The sequence below is a fragment of the Ammospiza caudacuta genome, chromosome 31 (genome assembly GCF_027887145.1).
Source record: "Ammospiza caudacuta isolate bAmmCau1 chromosome 31, bAmmCau1.pri, whole genome shotgun sequence".
In the NCBI taxonomy this organism is placed as follows: domain Eukaryota; kingdom Metazoa; phylum Chordata; class Aves; order Passeriformes; family Passerellidae; genus Ammospiza; species Ammospiza caudacuta.
In genome coordinates, this window is record NC_080623.1 from 3,983,854 (window position 1) to 4,004,644 (window position 20,791).

The window sequence follows — 20,791 nt, forward strand, 5'->3', positions numbered from 1 at the left end:
CCCAACCTCCATCCCCTTTTCCCCCTCTCCCACTTGCCACCATCCCCTCCCCAATCCCCCATCCCCTTTTCCCCACCCGTCCCTCACCTTTGTCCCCCACCTCCCTGTGCACCCAGCCCCTCCCGAAGCCCCCAGCCCCTTTTCCCCCCCTCCCCAAGCCCCCAGACCCCTTTCCCCTCCCCTTTTCCCACCCATCCCTCACTTTTGTACCCCACCTCCCTGTGCACCCAGCCCCTCCTGAAGCCCCCCAGCCCCTTTTCCCCCCTCCCCAAGCCCCCAGACCCCTTTCCCCTCCCCTTTTTCCCCCCCCGTCCCTCACCTTTGTCCCCCACCTCCCTGTGCACCCAGCCCCTCCCGAAGCCCCCAGCCCCTTTTCCCCCCTCCCCAAGCCCCCAGACCCCTTTCCCCTCCCCTTTTCCCACCCATCCCCCACCTCCCTGTGCACCCAGCCCCTCCTGAAGCCCCCAGCCCCTTTTCCCCCCTCCCCAAGCCCCCAGACCCCTTTCCCCTCCCCTTTTTCCCCCCCGTCCCTCACCTTTGTCCCCCACCTCCCTGTGCACCCACTCGGCGGCGCGGCGGATGCTGTCGGAGCGGGTGACATCGAGCAGGACGGTTCTCAGGTGTCCCCCGGGGGTGTCCCCGCGCAGGCTCTCGGCGCCCTGCGGGGTCAGGCACGCCGCCAGCACCCGGTAGCCCTGGCGGGCCAAGCGCCGCGCCAGCAGGCGCCCGAAGCCGCTGTCGCAGCCCGTGATGAACACGTGCTTGTCCCGCACCGACGGCAGCGTGCGCCGGTCCCGCAGCAGCCACAGCAGCGCCCAGAGCAGGGCCAGGAGCGCCAGGTACAGCAACATGGCCTGGGGACAGGGGACATCAGCCGTGTGTGACACTGCCACTGCCGGGTACAGGAACATGGCCTGGGGACAGGGGACATCAGCCGTGTGTGACACTGCCACTGCCAGGTACAGCAACATGGGCTGGGGACAGGGGACATCAGCCGTGTGTGACACTGCCACTGCCGGGTACAGGAACATGGCCTGGGGACAGGGGACATCAGCCGTGTGTGACACTGCCAGTGGCAGGTACAGCAACATGGCCTGGGGACAGGGGACATCAGGGACACATGAGAGAGAGACCCCCACTCTGTGCCAGGTATAGGAACATGGCCTGGGGACACAGGGGACATCAGCCGTGTGTGACACTGCCAGCACAGGGCCCAGAGCAGGGCCAGGAGCGCCAGGTACGGGAACATGGCCTGGGGGGACAGGGGACACGTGTGACCCTCACTCTGTGTGACACTGACAGTGCCACCAGGGCCAGGAGCGCCAGGTACAGGACCATGGCCTGGGGGACAGGGGACACGTGGGACCCCCGCCCTGTGTGACACTGCCAGTGCCAGCACAGGGCCCAGAGCAGGGCCAGGAGTGACGGGTACAGGAACATGGCCTGGGGACAGGGGACATCAGCCGTGTGTGACACTGCCAGAGCAGGGCCCAGAGCAGGGCCAGGAGTGACAGGTACAGGAACATGGCCTGGGGGGGGGGGACAAGGGACACGTGTGACCCCTGCCAGGACCCCCCCGAGGGGCTCAGTGGGGACCCCCAGCCCCCACCCTACCCTGAGCACGGGGGTCTCTCCCCGCGGACAGAGCGGTCACCCGAGCCTGGCTCCGGTCACTCGGGACTGGCTCCGGTCACCCGGGACTGACCCGAGCCTGGCTCCGGTCACTCGGGACTGGCTCCGCCTCCTGTGTCCCCACCGGTGCCCGATTGGGGAGGGGGTCCCGGCCCTGTCGGGTGGGGAGGGGTCCCCCCAAAGCCCCTCCCGGGCCGGGCCGAGCCGGGAGCTCCCCCCCAGCCCCGCCGTGTCCCGCTCTGGCCCGGGCCAGGCCCGGATTAACGGGGCCGCGTCACCGCCGGGCACGGGGGGGCTCCGGGGGGGTCCCCTCGGGCCCGCCCCCCCCCGCCCGGGGCAGCGGCGACCCCCGGGACCCCCGGGCCGGACCCTGCCCTGGCCGGGACCCCCAAACTGGGACCCCCAGCCCGGCTGTGCCCGTGTGGGGAGGGGGCCCATGGGGGCCGTGTGACCCCCCCCCCCCCCACGGCCCCGGGCCCCCCTGCGGGACCCCCATGGGGGAATTGGGGTGGCAGGACCCCCATAGAGAGGATTTGGGGTGTCAGGAGCCCTGTCCGGGGGGTTTGGGGTCTCAGGATTCCATGGGGGGACTTGGGGTGTCAGGACCCCCCTCGGGAGAGTTTGGGGGTCTCAGGACCCCCCTTTGCACCCCCACCTTGGCGTTTGAGGGTGACCCCGGGGGTCTGTCCCGTGTCCCCAGAGTCCCCCCGAAACAGGAGACCCCCCGGTATGGGGGGGTGCAGAGAGGGGAGGGGTCCCCAAATCCTTCCTGGGGACAGAGGAGGGGTCCCCCACATCCTTCGGGGGTTTCAGGGGGAGTTCCCAAGTCCCTCTGGGGGGGCAAAGGGGGGGGTCCCCACCTCCTTACTGGGGCAGACGGGGGGTCCCCAAGTTTCTCAAGGTTGCAGGGGGGGGGTCCCCACTTCCCTCCGGGGGTCCCCAAGTCCCTCAGGGGGTGCAGAGGGGGGTCCCCAAGTCCCTCGATGGTGCAGAGGGGGGGTCCCCAATTCCCTCAGGGGTGCAGAGGGAGGGTCCCAATCTCCTTCTGGGACAGAGTGGGGGTCCCCAAGTCCCTCGGGGGTGCAGAGGGGGGTCCCCAATTCCCTCGGGGGGGTCCCCCACGTCCCTCGGGGGTGCAGAGGGGGGTCCCCAAGTCCCTCGGGGGTGCAGAGGGGGGGTCCCCAAGTCCCTCGGGGTTGCAGAGGGGGGTCCCCAAGTCCCTCGGGGGGTCCCCAAGTCCCTCGGGGGTGCAGAGGGGGGGTCCCCACATACCTGGGGGGGCTGCGGGGCTGCGGGCGCTGCTCCGGCCGCGGCCTCGGGGCCGTGTGAGCCGGGGGGGGGGGCGGGGAGCAGGGGAGGGGTCCGGGGGGATTTGGGGCGGGGGGCGGGGGGGGGGGGGGGGGCCAAGGCCGCTCCTCCCCGTGCCTGGCACGGCCACAGATCCCCGGGGGCAGGGAGGGGGGGATTGGGCAGCTTTGGGGAGAAATCACCCCAAAATGGGGCCAGAGCTCCCCAATGGGGGGAAATCACCCCAAAATGGGGGGAAATCACCCCAAAATGGGCCCTGAGCCCTCCCCAATGGGTGAAAATCACCCCAAAAATGGGGCCCTGATCCCCCCGGAATGGGAGAAAATCACCACAAAATGGGGAGAAATCACCCCAAAATGGGCCTTGAGCCCTCCCCAATGGGGGAAAATCACCCCAAAATGGGAGGAAATCACCCCAAAATGGGAGGAAATCAACCAAAATGGGCCTTGAGCCCTCCCCAATGGGGGAAAATCACCCCAAAATGGGGCCCTGATCCCCCCGGAATGGGAGAAAATCACCACAAAATGGGGAGAAATCACCCCAAAATGGGCCTTGAGCCCTCCCCAATGGGGGAAAATCACCCCAAAATGGGAGGAAATCACCCCAAAATGGGAGGAAATCAACCCAAAATGGGCCTTGAGCCCTCCCCAATGGGGGAAAATCACCCCAAAATGGGGCCCTGATCCCCCCGGAATGGGAGAAAATCACCACAAAATGGGGAGAAATCACCCCAAAATGGGCCTTGAGCCCTCCCCAATGGGGGAAAATCACCCCAAAATGGGAGGAAATCGCCCCAAAATGGGGGAAAACCACCCCAAAACGAGCTCTGAGCCCTCCCACATGGGGGAAAATCACCCCAAAATGGGGGGAAAACCACCCCAAAACGAGCTCTGATCCCTCCCACATGGGGGAAAGTCACCCCAAAATGGGCCCTGATCTCCAAACCACCCCAAAATGGGTGAAAATCACCCCAATTGGGGGCCGTGATCCCACAGTGGGGGCAAAATCACCCCGAAATGGGGCCCTGAGTCCCCCCAAAGGGGGAAAATCACCCCAAAATGGGCCTTAAGCCCCCCCCCTCCTCCCACTACAGGGAATTAAAGCTCTGCCCAGCCCCAGATTTGGGGGAAATCACCCCAAAACGAGCCTTGCCCCCCTCACCATGAGGGAATTAAACCTCTCCCACCCCCCCCCGGATCAGGGGGAGCCCCCCCGGGGTCACGGAGCACCCAAAAATGGCCCCTTTGTCCCCAATCAAAGCAGCCTCAGAGCCTCGTTAAGCACTAAAGAGGATGAGGGGGCTTAGGGGGGGATTTGGGGGGGGGGGGGGGGGCTGTGCCAGGGTCCCCCTGGCCCGGCCTGACCCCCCCCCCTGAACCCCCCCCCCCTTTATTCCACACCCCCCTCTTTATTCCATTGCTGTCAGTGCTGGGGGCGGCAGCGTGGTGAGACCCCCCCCCCGCTCGTTATTTGGGTCTGGGGGTTTCTGGGGGGTCCCGGGGGGGGTTTTGGGGGTCCCTCAGGAGCAGGAGGGCTGCAGCTGCCCCTTGTAGACGTACTCGAGGGGCGGTGGCGATGGTCCTCATGTCCAGCTCGATGCTCCTGGCCCAGTTCTCCACGTCGCCGATCTCCTGAGGGTGGGGGGTTTGGGGAGGGGATTTTGGGGAGGGGGCTCACCCCGGGAGGGGGGGGGGGGGCACCCATCCTGTTCCATTGAGGGGCTCTGGGGGCTCCCTGGGACCCTCTGGGTGCTCCTCAGGACAGCCCAGGACGCTCCAGGTGCTGCCAAGATCCTCGAGATGTTCCCCAAGACCCCCAAGATGTTCCCCAGAACCCTCTGGGTGCTGCCTGAGACCCCCAAGATGTTCCCCAAAATGTTCCCCAAGACCCCCTGGATGCTCCTCAAGACCCCCCAGAACTCCCTGAGCTCTGCCCAAGACCCCCAAGATGTTCTCCAAGACCCCCTGAGTGTTCCTCAAGATCCCCCAAGACCCCCCTGGGTGCCACTCAAGACCCCCAAAATCCCCAAGATGTTCCCCAGGACCCCCTGGGTGCTGCCTGAGACCCCCAAGATGTTCCCCAAATTCCCAAAATGTTCCTCAAGATGCCCTGGATGCTTCTCAGGACCCCCAAGATGTTCCTCAAGATCCCCCAGAACCCCCTGGGTGCTGCCCAAGACCCCCAAAATGTTCCCCATTAAACCCCCAAAATGTTCCCCAAGACCCCCTGGATGCTCCTCATGATCTCCCCAGGACCCCCTGGGTACTGCCCAAGACCCCCAAAATGTTCCCCAAGATCCCCCAGAACCCCCTGGGTGCTGCCCAAGACCCCCAAAATGTTCCCCAAGACCCCCAAGATGTTGCTCAGGACCCCCAAATGTTCCTCAAGACCCCCACAATGTTGCTCAGGACCCCCAAATGTTCCCCAAGACCCCCAAAATGTTCCCCAAGACCCCCCAGGACCCCCTGGGTGCTGCCCAAGACCCCCAAGATGTTCCCCAAGACCCCCAAAATGTCCCTCAAGGTCCCCTAGGACCTCTTGGGTGCTGCCTGAGACCCCCAAGATTTTGCTCAGGACCCCCAAATGTTCCTCAAGACCCCCCGGGTACTGCCCAAGACCCCCAAAATGTTCCCCAAGACCCCCTGGGTGCTCCTCAGGACCCCCTGGATGCTCCTCAAGACCTGCTCTGGGCTGGGTTTTGGGGTAGTTTTGGGGTGAGTTTTGGGGTAGTTTAGGGGTGAGTTTTGGGGGGTTTTGGGGTAGTTTTGGGGTGAGTTTTGGGGGGTTTTGGGGTAGTTCTGGGGTGAGTTTAGGGGTGTGTTTTGGGGGGTTTTGGGGTGGGTTTTGGGTTGGCTTTGGGGTGAGTTTTGGGGTGTGTTTGGAGTGGTTTTGGGGTGACTTTGGGGTGAGTTTTGGGGTGGATTTGGGCTGGGTCTTGGGGAGGGTTTTGGGATAGTTCTGGGGTGAGTTTGGGATAGTTTTGGGGTGGGTTTTGAGGTGTGTTTTGGGGTGAGTTTTGGTGTGAGTTTTAGGGTAGTTTTGGGGTGGTTTTGGAGTGAATTTTGGGGTGAGTTTTGAGGTGGCTTTGTGGTGAGTTTTGGGGTGATTTTTAGGATGTGTTTGGGGTGGGTTTTGGGATAGTTTTGGGGTGAGTTTTTGGGGTTATTTTGGGCTGTGTTTTGGGGTATTTTTGGGGTGATTTTGGGCTGTGTTTTGGGGTATTTTTAGGGTGTATTTGGGCTGTGTTTTGTAGGTTTTTCCCCACCTTGAGGGCCTGGTGGAAGCTCTCCACTACAGCAATCCACTAGGCGCTCTGGGCTGGGTTTGGGGCTGTGTTTTTGGGGCGATTTTGGGCTGTGTTTTGGGGTATTTTTGGGGTGATTTTGGGCTTTGTTTTGGGGTATTTTTGGGGTGTGTTTGGGCTGTGTTTTGGGGTATTTTTGGGGTGGTTTTGGGCTGTGTTTTGGGGTATTTTTGGGCTGTGTTTGGGCTGTGTTTTGGGGTGTATTGGGGGTGGTTTTGGGCTGTGTTTTGGGGTATTTTTGGGGTGATTTTGGGCTGTGTTTTGGGGTATTTTTGGGGTGTTTTTGGGCTGTGTTTGAGCTGTGTTTTGGGGTATTTTTGGGGTGGTTTTGGGCTGTGTTTTGGGGTATTTTTGGGCTGTGTTTTGGGCTGTGTTTTGGGGTATTTTTGGGGTGTTTTTGGGCTGTGTTTGGGCTGTGTTTTGGGGTATTTTTGGGGTGGTTTTGGGCTGTGTTTTGGGGTATTTTTGGGCTGTGTTTGGGCTGTGTTTGGGGGTATTTTTGGGGTGGTTTTGGGCTGTGTTTTGGGGTGTATTGGGGGTGGTTTTGGGCGGTGTTTTGGGGTATTTTTGGGGTGATTTAGGGCTGTGTTTGGTGGGTTTTTCCCCACCTTGAGGGCCTGGTTGAAGCTCTCCACCATGGCAATCCACTGGCCGGTCTGGCGGGCGAACTGAGCCGCCTGCACCTGCAGCGTCTTCACCTCCTGGTCCAGCTTGCGCTGGTTCACGTAGGCCTGGGCCACCCTGGGGGGACACACAGGGGACATTGGGGTCACCAGGGGGGACATGGGAGTCCCCAGAGGGTCTGTGAGGGACTGGAAGTTCCCAGGTGGGGTTTGGGGTCCCCATGAAGGGTTTGGGGTTTGGGTGAGGGGTGGTCCCAGAAGGAATTGAGTTTCCCCAGGCAAAGTTTGGGGTCTCCATGAGGGGTTTGGGGTCCCCATGAGGGGTTTGGGGTCTCCAGGAGGGATTTGGGGTCCCCAGGAGGGGTGTGAGGCTTGGGTGGGGGGTGGTACCAGAAGGAATTGGGGGTCCCCAGGAAGGGTTTGGGGTCCCCAGGTGAGGTCTGGGGTCTTCAGACAGGGTTTGGGGTTTGGGTGGGGGTGGTCCCATAAGGAATGGGGGTCCTGGAGGAGTTTGGGGTCCCCGGGAGAGGTTTGGGGTTGGGGGGGTTGGTCCCATAAGGAATTGGGGGGTCCCAGAGGGGTTTGGGGGTTGAGTGTGGGGTGTCTCATAAGGGATTGAGGGTCCCGGGGGATTTGGGTGTCCCTGGGCAGGGTTTGGTGAGTGGGGGAGGGGCTGTCCCGTAAGGAATTGGGGGTCCCGGGCTCACCCCACGTTCAGGTGATCCACCAGGGCCTCGGTGAGGCGGGGTGGCGGCCGCGATGGCGTCCCGGCGGCGCCGCTCTGGGGGGGGACACGAGGGGACACCGCGTGACGTCAGCACCGCATCGCCTGACGTCAGCATGATCCCGTGTGGCGTCACCGCGCGAAACCTTCCCTCCCCCCTTCAGGGTCCCTCAGGGCCCCTCAGGCTTCCCGCCCTTTCCTCCCCTCTTGACGGACAGCCGCGCCAGCCAATGAGACGCCGCGCTGCGCTGAGCGACAGCCGCAGTAGCCAATGGGGCGCGGCGGGCGGGGTTCGTTGCCATGGGGACGGGGGGCGGGGCTCACCCTGCAGCTCGCGCCGCTCGCTCTGGCGGGCCTGGTGCTCCTTCAGCAGCCGGGACAGCATGGCGGCCGCCGCGTCACGTGACACGAACACACGCTTGTAGCACCGGGCACGTGACCGAAGGGACGCCCCGCCCCTTTCCAGTGCGTCACCGGCACGTGAGCGGGGGCGGGCGGGGAAACAGCCACGTGACCTGGGGGATATAGGGGATCGATAGGGGATCGATAGGGGATCGATAGGGGATGGGGCGGGATTGGGGGGTCCTATAGGGGCCCTGTAGGGGCTATAGGGGATCCTAAAGGGGACGGGGGGGGCTGTAGGGGCAATGGGCGCTATAGGGGATGAGGGGGTGTCCTATAGGGGCAATGGGGGCTATAGGGAATGGAGGGGTCCTATAAGGGATTGGGGAAACTGGGGGGTCCTATAGGGGCTATAGGGGATGGGGGGGATTGAGGGGTCCTATAGGGGCTGTAGGGAATTTGGGGAGGGGTATAGAGGGTCCTGTAGGGGATTGGGGGAATCTATAGGGGAGGGGGCGATTGAGGGGTCCTATAGGGGCTGTAGGGGATTGGGGGGATCTATAGGGGATGGGGGGATTGGGGGGCCCTATAGGGGCTATAGGGGATCCTAAAGGGGACGGGGGGGGCTGTAGGGGCAATGGGCGCTATAGGGGATGAGGGGGTGTCCTATAGGGGCAATGGGGGCTATAGGGAATGGAGGGGTCCTATAAGGGATTGGGGAAACTGGGGGGTCCTATAGGGGCTATAGGGGATGGGGGGGATTGAGGGGTCCTATAGGGGCTGTAGGGGGTTGGGGGGGGGTATAGAGGGTCCTGTAGGGGATTGGGGGGATCTATAGGGGATGGGGGGATTGAGGGGCCCTGTAGGGGCTGTAGGGGATCCTAAAGGGGATGGCGGGGGGGTATAGGGGCAATAGGCGCAATAGGGGTTGGGGGCTTCTATAGGGGATTGGGGGATTGGGGGGGTCCTATAGGGGCTATAGGGGCCACAGGGGATTGGGGGGTCCTATAAGGGATTGGGGGGACTGGGGGGTCCTGTAGTGCAGTAGGGGATGGGGGGTTCCTATAGGGGCTATAGGGGATTGGGGGGGTTCTATAGGGGATGGGGGGTTCTAATGGGGGCTATAGGGGATGGGGGAACTCTGGGGGATTTGGGGGGTCCTATAGGGGCTATAGGGGATTGGGGAGGGTCCTATAGAGGCTATAGGGGATTGGGGGGGGGTCCTATAGGGGCTATAGGGGATTGGGGGGTTCCTATAGGGCTATGGGGGATTGGGGGGGGGGTCCTATAAGTGATTGGGGGGTCCCATTCCCAGTTCCTCCCAGTTCCTCCCAGTTTATCCCAGTTCATTCCCAGTTCATCCCAGTTCATCCCAGTTTATCCCAGTTCCTCCCAGTTCATTCCCAGTTCATTCCCAGTCCCTCCCAGTTTATCCCAGTCCCTCCCAGTTTATCCCAGTTCATTCCCAGTCCCTCCCAGTCCCTCCCAGTTCCTCCCAGTCCCTCCCAGTCCCTCCCAGTTCCTCCCAGTCCCTCCCAGTTCCTCCCAGTTTATCCCAGTTCATTCCCAGTCCCTCCCAGTTCATTCCCAGTTCATTCCCAGTTTATCCCAGTTTATCCCAGTTTATCCCAGTTCATTCCCAGTCCCTCCCAGTTTATCCCAGTTCCTCCCAGTTCATTCCCAGTCCCTCCCAGTCCCTCCCAGTCCCTCCCAGTCCCTCCCAGTCCCTCCCAGTTCCTCCCAGTTCCTCCCAGTTTATCCCAGTTCCTCCCAGTTCTTCCCAGTTCATTCCCAGTCCCTCCCAGTTCCTCCCAGTTCCTCCCAGTTTATCCCAGTCCATTCCCAGTTCCTCCCAGTTTATCCCAGTCCATTCCCAGTTCCTCCCAGTTTATCCCAGTTCATTCCCAGTTTATCCCAGTTTATCCCAGTTTATCCCAGTTCATTCCCAGTCCCTCCCAGTTTATCCCAGTTCCTCCCAGTTCCTCCCAGTTCATTCCCAGTGGGTGCTGCAGTTCTGGCCACAGGAATTCGAGCGGGAACCGCGGCCAAAAATGACCCGGGAGGGGCAAAAATAACCCGGGAAAAATGAAATAACCCGGGAAAAATAAACCGGGAAAAACGAAATAACCTGGGGAAAATGAAATTACCCGAGAAAAATGAAATAACCCGGGGAAATAACCCAGGAATGGGGTAAAAATGTCCTGGGAATGGGGAAAAATAGAATTTGGGATGCTCATCCTGAAATAAACCCCAAAATAAACTTGGAAAATAAATCCTGAAAATAAGCTCCAAAAATTAATCCCGAAATAAACCCTGAAAATAAATCCTCAAAATAAACCCCGAAAAATTAACCCCAAAAATAAATCCACAAAAATAAACCCTGAAAACAACCCCCCAAAAATAAATCCTGACAATAAGTCCCGAAAATAAACCCCCTAAAATATTCCTCTGAAATAAAACCCCAGAACTAAAAATTAAAATTAAAATTAATAAAAATAAAACCCCAAAAATAAAATTAAAATAAAAATAAATAAAAATAAAACTTCTCAAAAATAAAAATGGGGGAAAAATGGGAAGAATTGGGCTGGGGAAGGCCAAGGGGGGGTTTGGACCCCCCGATCCTGCTCGGAACCCCCCAAAATCCCCCCAAAATCCCGGGGGGAGGGGCCGGGCAGGTTCACACGGCCCCGACGCTCCCAAAAATCCCAAAAAATCCCAAAAATCCCCAGAGGGGCTCTGAGAGGGGCTAAAAATAACCCAGGGCTGGAAAAATCCCAATTCCACCCCAAAAATAACCCAGGGCTGGAAAAAATCCCAATCCCACCCCAAAAATAACCCGGGAGGTGGAAAACGGCCCAAAATCCCAATCCCACCCCAAAAATCCTCCCTGTGCTCTGGGCTCAGTGCCGGGGTTTGGGGTCACTCCCCATGTTTGGGGTCCTGGGATTTGGGGTCACCCCCTGGATTTGGGGTCACCCCCTGGATTTGGGGTCACCCCCTGGATTTGGGGTCTCTTTTTGGATTTGGGGTCAATCCCCGGTGCCGGGATCGGTCTCTGGGTTTGGGGTAATTTCCTGCATTTGGGGTCACTCCAGGAATTTGGGGTCACTCCGTGCATTTGGGGTCACTCCAGGAATTTGGGGTCACTCCGTGGGTTTGGGGTCACTCCCAGGATTTGGGGTCAGTCTCTGAATTTGGGGTCACTCCGTGGGTTTGGGGTCAGTCTCTGAATTTGGGGTCAGTGCCTGGTTTTGGGGCCACTCCCAGGATTTGGGGTCACTCTGTGGGTTTGGGGTCAGTGCCTGGATTTGGGGTCACTCCCAGGATTTGGGGTCAGTCTCTGAATTTGGGGTCACTCCATGGATTTGGGGTCAGTGCCTGGTTTTGGGGTCACTCCGTGGATTTGGGGTCAGTCTCTGAATTTGGGGTCACTCCCAGGATTTGGGGTCAGTCTCTGAATTTGGGATCAGTCTCTGAATTTGGGGTCAGTCCCTGAATTTGGGGTCACTCCAGGAATTTGGGGTCACTCCCAGGATTTGGGGTCAGTGCCTGGATTTGGGGTCACTCCGTGGATTTGGGGTCAGTCTCTGAATTTGGGGTCACTCCCAGGATTTGGGGTCACTCCAGGAATTTGGGGTCACTCCGTGCATTTGGGGTCAGTCTCTGAATTTGGGGTCAGTGCCTGGATTTGGGGTCACTCCCAGGATTTGGGGTCAGTCTCTGAATTTGGGGTCACTCCGTGGGTTTGGGGTCAGTCTCTGAATTTGGGGTCAGTCCCTGGATTTGGGGTCACTCCTGGCAATTTGGGGTCGCTCCTTGTGTTTGGGGTCAGTGCCTGGGTTTGAGGTGAGTGCCGGGATTTGGGGTCACTCTGAGGATTTGGGGTCACTCCCGGGATTTAGGGTCAACTCCTGGTTTTGGGCTCCCTCCCCGGATTTGGGGTCAGTGCCTGGTTTTGGGGTCACTCCGTGGATTTGGGGTCACTCTGGGAACTTGGGGTCAGTCTCTGACTTTGGGGTCACTCCCCAGTGCCTGGGTCTGGGGTCAGTCCCGGGATTTGGGGTCACTCTCTGGACTTGGGATCCCTCCCTGGTATTTGGGGTCACTCCCTGGATTTGGGGGTCACTCCCCGGGATTTGGGGTCACTCCCCAGGGCCTGGGTTTGGGGTCACTCCGTGGGTTTGGGGTCAGCTCCTGGGTTTGGATTCAGTCCTGGGATTTGGGGTCACTCCTCATGTTTGGGGTCACTCTCGGGTACTTGGGGTCAGTGCCCGGATTTGGGGTCACTCTGGGAATTTGGGGTCCCTCGGTGGGTTTGGGGTTCCCTCCGTGGGTTTGGGGGTCACCCCCTGGCTTTGGATTCAGTCCCGGTATTTGGGGTCCCTCCCTGGCTTTGCGGTCCCTCCCTGGGTTTGGGGGTCCCTCCCTGGGTTTGGATTCAGTCCCGGTATTTGGGGTCCCTCCGTGGGTTTGGGGGTCCCTCCCTGGGTTTGGGGGTCCCTCCGTGGGTTTGGGGGTCCCTCCCTGGGTTCGGATTCAGTCCCGGTATTTGGGGTCCCTCCGTGGCTTTGGGGTCCCTCCCGCTGTTTGGGGTCCCGCCCCCTCCCTGCCCCGCCCCTCCCGGGGCTCTCCGGGGCTTCCCCGGTTCCGCGGGGGCGGAGCCGCTCCCGGGAGCTGCGGGAGCCGCGGGAGCCGCGGGCGGCGGCACCGGCGGGGCGGGGATGGCGAGCGGGGGCCGCCGGTGCCCACCGGGACTACCGGGACCGTGTCCGGGGCTGCTACCGGGACTACCGGAGCCGTTCCTGTGGCTACCGGGGCTCTGCCGGTGGCTAAAGGCGATGTTCCTGCGGCCCCCGGGTCTCCCGGGGCTACCGGGACTCTACCGGTCGTTACCGGGGCTGTACCGGTGGCTGCTGTCGGTGTCCTTGTGGCTACCGGGACTGTGCCTGTGCCTACCAGAGTTACCGGAGCTCTGCCGGTGGTTACCGGGGCCGTTCCTGTGGCTACCGGGGCTCTGCTCGAGGCTACCGGGACTCTACCGGTGGTTACCGGGACTCTACAAGTGGCTGCCGTCGGTGTCCCTGTGGTTACCGGGACTCTGCTCGGTGTTACCGGCGCTGTCCCCGGGGCTACCGGGACTGTGCCCGGTGTTACCGGCGCTGTTCCTGGCGTTACCGGCGGCCGCCGCGTTCAACCTGGACGGGGCCAGCCCGGTGCTCAAGGACGGGGACCGGGGCAGCCTCTTCGGAGCCGCCGTGGCGCTGCACCGGCAGCTGAGCCCCGAGCCCCGGGCGTGGTGAGCGGGGAGACCGGGGGGAACGGGAGGGACCGGGGGGGCCGGGGGAACCGGGGGAGACCGGGGGGATCGGGGGGGACCGGGGGGAACGGGGGGATCGGGGAGAACGGGAGGGACCGGGGGAACCGGAGGGACCGGGGGGAAAACCGGGGGGGACGCGACCCCCGGGATGGGCAGGGAGGGACCCCCGGGAATGGGGGGAGAGCCGGGGCGGGGGGGTTCGGTTGAGGGGATTTGGGGGTTCAGGGGTCTGGGGGGATCCTATTGCCGGGATTTGGGGGTTCGGGGGGATCCTATTGCCGGGATTTGGGGGTTCGGGGGTTCGGGGGGGATCCTATTGCCGGGATTTGGGGGTTCGGGGGTTTGGGGGGGATCCTATTGCCGGGATTTGGGGGTTCGGGGGTTCGGGGGGATCCTATTGCCGGGATTTGGGGGTTCGGGGGTTCGGGGGGATCCTATTGCCGGGATTTGGGGGATTTTGGGGAGTTCCAGGGTTGGGGGGGGAGGGGGGATCCTGTTGAGGGGATTTGGGGGATTTTGGGGGGTTCCGGAGTTGTGGGGATCCTATTGCCGGGATTTGGGGGAGTTTTGAGGCTGTGGGATCCTATTGCCGGGATTTGGGGGGATTTCGGGGGTTCCCGGGCAGGGAGGATCCTATTGCCGGGATTTGGGGGTTCAGGGTCTGGGGAGGATCCTATTGCCGGGATTTGGGGGTTCAGGGTCTGGGGTGATCCTATTGCCGGGGTTTGGGGGTTCAGGGTCTGGGGGGATCCTATTGAGGGGATTTGGGGGTTCAGGGTCTGGGGTGATCCTATTGCCGGGATTTGGGGGGATTTCGGGGGTTCCCGGGCAGGGAGGATCCTATTGCCGGGATTTGGGGGTTCAGGGTCTGGGGGGGATCCTATTGCCGGGGTTTGGGGAGTTTTAGGGCAGGGAGGATCCTTTTGAGGGGATTTGGGGAGTTTTTGGGTGGGGGGGGATCCTATTGCCGAGATTTGGGGGTTTTTGAGGGGCTTCTGCCTCAAGGGGGATCCAATTACCGGGATTTGGGGGTTCGGGAGCGCCGGGAGCCGCGGGGCTGAGCGGGACCGGGACCCCCAGAGCGACCCCAGAGCGAGGGGACGGTGCCAAAGGGACAGGGACAGACAGGAGGGACAGACACCGGGACGGAAGGGACGGTGACAGGGACAGACACAGGGACAGTGTCAGCGTCACTGTCAGGCCGCCTGCGCGGCCGGGATTATTCAGCATTAGCGGGGGATGGGGGCCCTGGGGGGCTCTGGGGGGGCTCTGGGGGGGTCTCGGGGTCCCAGCGCTGCCCCGGAGCTCTCGGCTGGAGGGACCCCCCCGGCCGGACCCCCCCGACAGCCGTGTGCCCTCTGTCCCCCCGTGTCCCTCTGTCCCCGTGTCCCCGTGTCCCCATATTCCCACGGCCCGTGTCCCCCTGTCCTCCGTGTCCTCGTGTCCCACTACCCCAGTGTCCCCGTGTCCCCAATGTCCCCCAGTTCCTGTGTCCCACTACCCCCTCCGTGTCCCCCATATCCCCCTGTCCCCCTGTCCCTGTGTTCCCCAGCCCCTGTGTCCCCCTGTCCTCCGTGTCCCCCTGTCCTCCGTGTCCCCGTGTCCTACTACCCCAGTGTCCCCGTGTCCCCCTGTCCTCCGTGTCCTCCCTGTCCCTCTGTCCCCCATATCCCCCTGTGTCCCCCTGTCCCCCTGTCCCTGTGTCCCCCTGTCCCCCTGTCCCCCTGTCCCCCTGTCCTCCGTGTCCCCGTGTCCTACTACCCCAGTGTCCCCGTGTCCCCCTGTCCTCCGTGTCCTCCCTGTCCCTCTGTCCCCCATATCCCCGTGTCCCCCTGTCCCCCCCGCTTGTCCCGGGCCATTCCCGGGGGTCTCTCAGCCCTGGCTGTCACCGCGTCCCCCCCCTCTCGCCCCCCCCCACCCCCCCGTCCCGCTGTCGCCGCTGTCGCCGCGGTGTCGCAGCGCTGCCGCCCGCGCCGCGTTCCTGGCACCGAGGGCGGCTTTGGCCGCCGCTGCCCGGGGCAGGTGGCGGCGGAACCGGGCTGGGCTCGGCTCCCTCACTGTCCCCTGACTGTCCCCCACTGTCCCCTGGCTGTCCCCCACTGTCCCCTGCTGTCCCTCATATCCCCCGTGTCGCCCCCGTGTCCCTCGCTGTCCTCGCTGTCCCCCGTGTCTCGCCCGTGTCCCCGCTGTCCCTCATATCCCCCCGTGTCCCCCGCTGTCCCCCGTGTCCCCCGTGTCCCCCGGCCTGTCCCGGCCCCGTGGGGCGCGGGTGTCTCGGTGTCCCCGCTCCTTTTTTGGCCGTGTTGCTCGCGGGTTATTTTGAGTGAATTCCGGGTTATTTTTACCTCTTCTGCCTCCCCGCCACCCCCGTGGGCTCCGCCGCGGCCCCCCCGCGCCACCGGCACCGCCCGGGCTCGGGGACCCTCGGGGACCCCTCCCCAAAATCCTGGCGGGGGTCCCGGGGGATGTCTGGGGTGTCCCCTCCTGTCCCCACAGTGTCCCCACTGTGTCCCCTCCTGTCCCCACAGTGTCCCCACTGTGTCCCCCCCACCCCAGGCTGGCACCGCACCGGGTACGGGGGTGGCTCTGTGACCCTCGGGGACCCCTCCCCAAATCCTCGCGGGGGTCCCGTGTGGGCCCGGGGGGTGTCCGGGCTGTCCCCTCCTGTCCCCACAGTGTCGCTGCTTGGTGGGGCTGGCACCGCGCCGGGCACGGGGGTGGCACAGCTGCACCCGGGGGGGGCTCGGTGACCCTCGGGGACCCCTCCCCAAATGCTGACGGGGGTCCCGGGGGTGTCCGTGGTGTCCCCTCCTGTCCCCACAGTGTCCCCCCAGCAGCTGCCGGGCACGGGGGTGGCACCAAGGGGGGTTCCATGACCCTCGGGGACCCCTCCCCAAACCCTGACAGGGGTCCCAGGGGGTGTCCGAGGGGTGTCCGGGGTGTCCCCACAGCGTCCCCCTCCCCAGGCTGGCACCGCACCGGGCCCGGGGTTGGCACACTGGTACCGGGGGGGTTCTGTGACCCTCGGGGACCCCTCCCCACGCCCTGACGGGGGTCCCTGCCCTGCCAGGCTGCTCGTGGGTGCCCCCCGGGCGCGGGCGCTGCCCGGCCAGGCCGCCAACATCAGCGGGGCTCTGTTCGCCTGCCCGCTGAGCGCCGAGCCCGCCGACTGCTGGAGGGTCCCCATCGATGGCGGAGGTGAGCGGGGGGCCCGGGGGGTCCCGGGGGGGTCCCGGGGGGTCGCAGGGGGGGTCCGGGCCGGGCTGACCCCCCCGGTGCCCGCAGAGGATCCGCAGCGAGAGAGCAAAGAGAACCAATGGCTGGGGGTCAGCGTCCAGAGCCAAGGGCCCGGCGGCAAGGTCGTGGTGAGCACCGGGACGGGGACACCGGGACACCGGGGAGGGGACACCGGGGAGGGGACACTGGGACACCGGGACACGGGGTGGGGACACCGGGATGGATGGGGACACCGGGGAGGGGACACCGGGACACCGGGGTGGGGACACCGGGATGGATGGGGACACCGGGATGGACGGGGACACCGGGGAGGGGACACTGGGACACCGGGACACCGGGGAGGGGACACCGGGGAGGGGACACCGGGGTGAGGACACTGGGACACCGGGACACCGGGGTGGGGACAGCGGGATGGATGGGGACAGAGAGATGGGGACAGCGAGACAGGGACATCAGGACGGGGACATCAGGGTGGGGACACTGGGATGGGGACACCGGGGACGGCGGGATGGGGACACCAGGGCGGGGACACCGGGGAGGGACAGCGGGATGGATAGGGACACTGGGATGGGGACATCGGGGACACCGGGATGGGGACACCGGGATGGATGGGGACAGTGGGATGGGGACACCGGGGACACTGGGATGGGGACACCGGGATGGATAGGGACACTGGGATGGGGACATCGGGGACACCGGGATGGGGACACCGGGATGGATGGGGACAGTGGGATGGGGACACCGGGGACACTGGGATGGGGACACCAGAATGGATAGGGACACTGGGATGGGGACAGTGGGATGGGGACACCGGGGACACCAGAATGGTTGGGAACACCGGGATGGGGACACCGGGATGGATGGGGACAGTGGGATGGGGACACCAGGGTGAGGACACCGGGACGGGGACACCTCGGCGGGCTGTCCCCATGGCCGCTGAGCCCCGCGTGTCCCCAGACCTGCGCGCACCGGTACGAGGTGCGGCACCGCGTGCGGCAGCCGCTGGAGACGCGGGACGTGATCGGGCGCTGCTTCGTGCTGAGCCAGGACCTGCGGGAGCGCGACGAGCTGGACGGCGGCGAGTGGAAATTCTGCGAGGGGCGAGCGCCGGGCCACGAACGGTTCGGGTTCTGCCAGCAGGGCCTGGCGGCCGCCTTCAGCCCCGACCGGCGCTACGTGCTGCTGGGGGCACCCGGGACCTACAACTGGAAGGGTGAGGGGCGGTGAGACCCCTGCCCAGTGGGGGTTTGGGGGTCTGGGGGCTGTTCCTGCTGGGGGCACCCAGGACCTACAACTGAAAGGGTGAGGGGCGGTGAGACCCCTGCCCAGTGAGGGTTTGGGGGTCTGGGGGCTGTTCCTGCTGGGGGCTCCGGGGACATACAGCTGGAAGGGTGAGGGGAGGTGGGACCCCCTAACGGGGGATTTGGGGAATGGGACCCATAACTGGAAGGGTGAGGGGAGATGGGACCCCCTAACAGGGGGATTTGGGGGGTCTGGGGGCTGTTCCTGCTGGGGGCTCCGGGGACATACAGCTGGGAGGGTGAGGGGCCGTGGGACCCCCTAACAGGGGGGTTTGGGGGTCTGGGGGGATGTGGGACCAATAAATGGGAGGGGGAGGGGCGTTTGGGGGCTGTGGGTGTGCCCAGGTGTGCCCGGGTGGTGCTGGGGCTGGGGGTGCTCAGGCCGAGCACGAGGGTCCCTTGGTGTCCCTGGGGGTCCCCGCAGTGTCCCCCTCACCTGGGGAGGGGTCCCTGCTCAAACAGAGCCCCTTGGAGCCCTCGGTGTCCCCATTGCCCCCCCGTGCCCCCATTGCCCCCAATGTCCCCATTGTCCCCATTGTCCCCAGTGTCCCCTCCCTGTCCCCATTGTCCCCGGGCCCCACAGGCACCGTGTGCCTGGAGCGGCTCCAGCAGAGCTCCCTGTCCCCATTACCCCCAATGTCCCCACTGTCCCCATTGTCCCCATTGTCCCCATTATCCCCATTGTCCCCATTGTCCCCACTGTCCCCAATGTCCCCAATGTCCACCACTGTCCCCATTGCCCCATTATCCCCATTGCCCCCACTGTCCCCAATGTCCCCATTGTCCCCAATGTCCCCCCATTGCCCCCATTGCCCCCACTGTCCCCATTGTCCCCATTGTCCCCATTGTCCCCAATGTCCCCACTGTCCCCATTGCCCCCATTATCTCCATTGTCCCCACTGTCCCCACTGTCCCCACTGTCCCCATTGCCCCCATTGCCCCCATTGTCCCCATTGTCCCCATTGCCCCCATTGCCCCCATTGTCCCCATTGCCCCCATTGTCCCCATTGTCCCCACTGTCCCCAATGTCCCCATTGTCCCCACTGTCCCCATTGCCCCCATTATCTCCATTGTCCCCACTGTCCCCAATGTCCCCCCATTATCCCCGTTGTCCCCAATGTCCCCATCGTCCCCATTGCCCCCACTGTCCCCAATGTCCCCAATGTCCCCCCATTGTCCCCATTATCCCCATTGTCCCCATTGCCCCCATTGCCCCATTATCCCCATTGCCCCCATTGTCCCCAATGTCCCCGCTGTCCCCCCAATGTCCCCCCACTGTCCCCGCTGTCCCCGCTGTCCCCCGGGCCCGCAGGCACGGTGCGCCTGGAGCGGCTCCAGCAGAGCTCCCTGGACCTGCTGCGCCCGGACGCCGGCCCGTTCGAAGCGGGGGGGGAGAAGGAGCAGGACCCGTCCCTGATCCCCGTGCCCGCCAACAGCTACCTGGGTACGGGGGCTGGGGGCGCCCCTGACCCCCGGCCGTGCCCCCTCCCCACCCAGGGCTGCTCTTTGTGACAAACATTGAGAGCGCCGCCCCCGACCTGAGGGTGTTCCGGACCCCCGAGCCCGGAGAGAGGGTGCCCGGCGCGGCCGCGGACGTGGGGCACAATTCCTACCTGGGTTCGTGCGTGCCACGCCGTGCCAGGCGTGTGCCAGGCGTGTGCCACCCGTGTGACCCCCCCGTGCTGTGTGTGACACTCCTGTCCCGCCCTCCAGGAAGGGTCCTGCGGGCACACGCGTGTGCCACCTGTGTGCCAGGCGTGTGCCAGGCGTGTGCTACCCGTGTGACCCCCCCTGTGCTGTGTGTGACACTCCTGTCCCCCCCTCCAGGAAGGGTCCTGCGGGCACACGCGTGTGCCACCTGTGTGCCAGGCGTGTGCCACCCGTGTGACCCCCCTGTGCTGTGTGTGACAGTCCCGTCCCCTCCTGGAAGGGTCCTGCGGGCACACGCGTGTGCCACCTGTGTGCCACCTGTGTGCCACCTGTGTGCCAGGCGTGTGCCACCTGTGTGACCCTCCCGTGCCGTGTGTGACAGTCCCGTCCCCTCCTGGAAGGGTCCTGCGGGCACACGCGTGTGCCACCTGTGTGCCAGGCGTGTGCCACCTGTGTGCCACCCCTGTGCCGTGTGTGACACTAACACCCCCCCCCGGAAAGGTCCTGCGGGCACACGCGTGTGGCGCTGTCCCCACGGGGCTCCTGTCACGGGTGTCCCCACTCGGGGGTGGCACCATGGGCACGCGTGTCACTGTCAGGGGTGGCCCTTGGTCGGGTGGCACCGTGGACGCGGGTGGCACCTGTGTAGATGTGGCGGTGACACACTCAGGTGTCACCTGTGCGCCCCGACACTCTCAGGTGTCACCTGTGCACGCTCGTGTCCCCACGGGGTCACAGATGCCCCCTGCCCTGTCCCCTCCCCCGCACACGCACGCGTGTGGCCGCATCACCCCCTCCCCCGCACGGCCCCTCTTGTGTCCCCACCCCGGTGTCACCGTCCCTGTGTCACCAAACCGTGTCCCTCCATCGCTGTCCCCTCATTTTGGTCCCCACAATTCCTGTCCCCCCAATCCCTGTGTCCCCCAAATCCCTGTGTCCCCATTCCTGTGTCCCCAATCCCTGTCCCCAAATCGCTGTGTCCCCATTCCTGTCCCCATTCCTGTCCCCAATCCCTGTCCCCCATCCCCGTGTCCCCATCTCTGCCCTTCCCAATTCCTGTCCCCAAATCCCTGTCCCCATCCCCGTGTCCCCAATTCCTGTCCCCAAATCCCTGTCCCGCCAATCCCCGTCCCTTCAATCCCTGTGTCCCCCAAATCCCTGTGTCCCCATTCCTGTCCCCCAATCCTTGTCCCCAAATCCCTGTGTCCCCATCCCTGTCCCCAATCCCTGTCCTCCCATCCCTGTCCCTGTCCCCGTCCCTGTCCCTGTCCCCTCGCTGTGCCAGGGCTGTGCTGGGGGCACTGCCAGGCTTGGGGGGCTCACAGAGCTTTGGGGGGGGGGGGTCACAGAGCC

General features: G+C 63.9%; 3 protein-coding genes across 3 annotated transcripts in view; 1 reads left to right on the top strand and 2 right to left on the bottom strand.

Annotated features, from left to right (window-relative positions):
• Positions 1-851, bottom strand: part of RDH5 (retinol dehydrogenase 5) — a 4,853-nt gene extending 4,002 nt beyond the window's left edge. The window contains exon 1 of the mRNA XM_058822174.1: positions 536-851. Within this exon, the coding sequence (XP_058678157.1) occupies positions 536-851 (316 nt within the window). The remainder of the gene's footprint in view (positions 1-535) is intronic.
• Positions 852-4,459: 3,608 nt separating this feature from the next.
• BLOC1S1 (biogenesis of lysosomal organelles complex 1 subunit 1) lies at positions 4,460-7,976 on the bottom strand. The gene is given in 6 exon segments (XM_058822203.1): positions 4,460-4,504; positions 4,506-4,571; positions 6,853-6,985; positions 7,575-7,612; positions 7,614-7,648; positions 7,916-7,976. Coding segments are annotated over 6 exon segments (378 nt in total).
• Positions 7,977-12,654: 4,678 nt separating this feature from the next.
• The window catches only part of ITGA7 (integrin subunit alpha 7), a 30,337-nt gene continuing 22,200 nt past the window's right edge, over positions 12,655-20,791 (top strand). Inside the window, exons 1-6 of the mRNA XM_058822002.1 lie at positions 12,655-13,229; positions 16,321-16,448; positions 16,536-16,615; positions 17,445-17,700; positions 19,101-19,232; positions 19,286-19,405. Of these exons, the coding sequence (XP_058677985.1) occupies positions 12,655-13,229; positions 16,321-16,448; positions 16,536-16,615; positions 17,445-17,700; positions 19,101-19,232; positions 19,286-19,405 (1,291 nt within the window). The remainder of the gene's footprint in view (positions 13,230-16,320; positions 16,449-16,535; positions 16,616-17,444; positions 17,701-19,100; positions 19,233-19,285; positions 19,406-20,791) is intronic.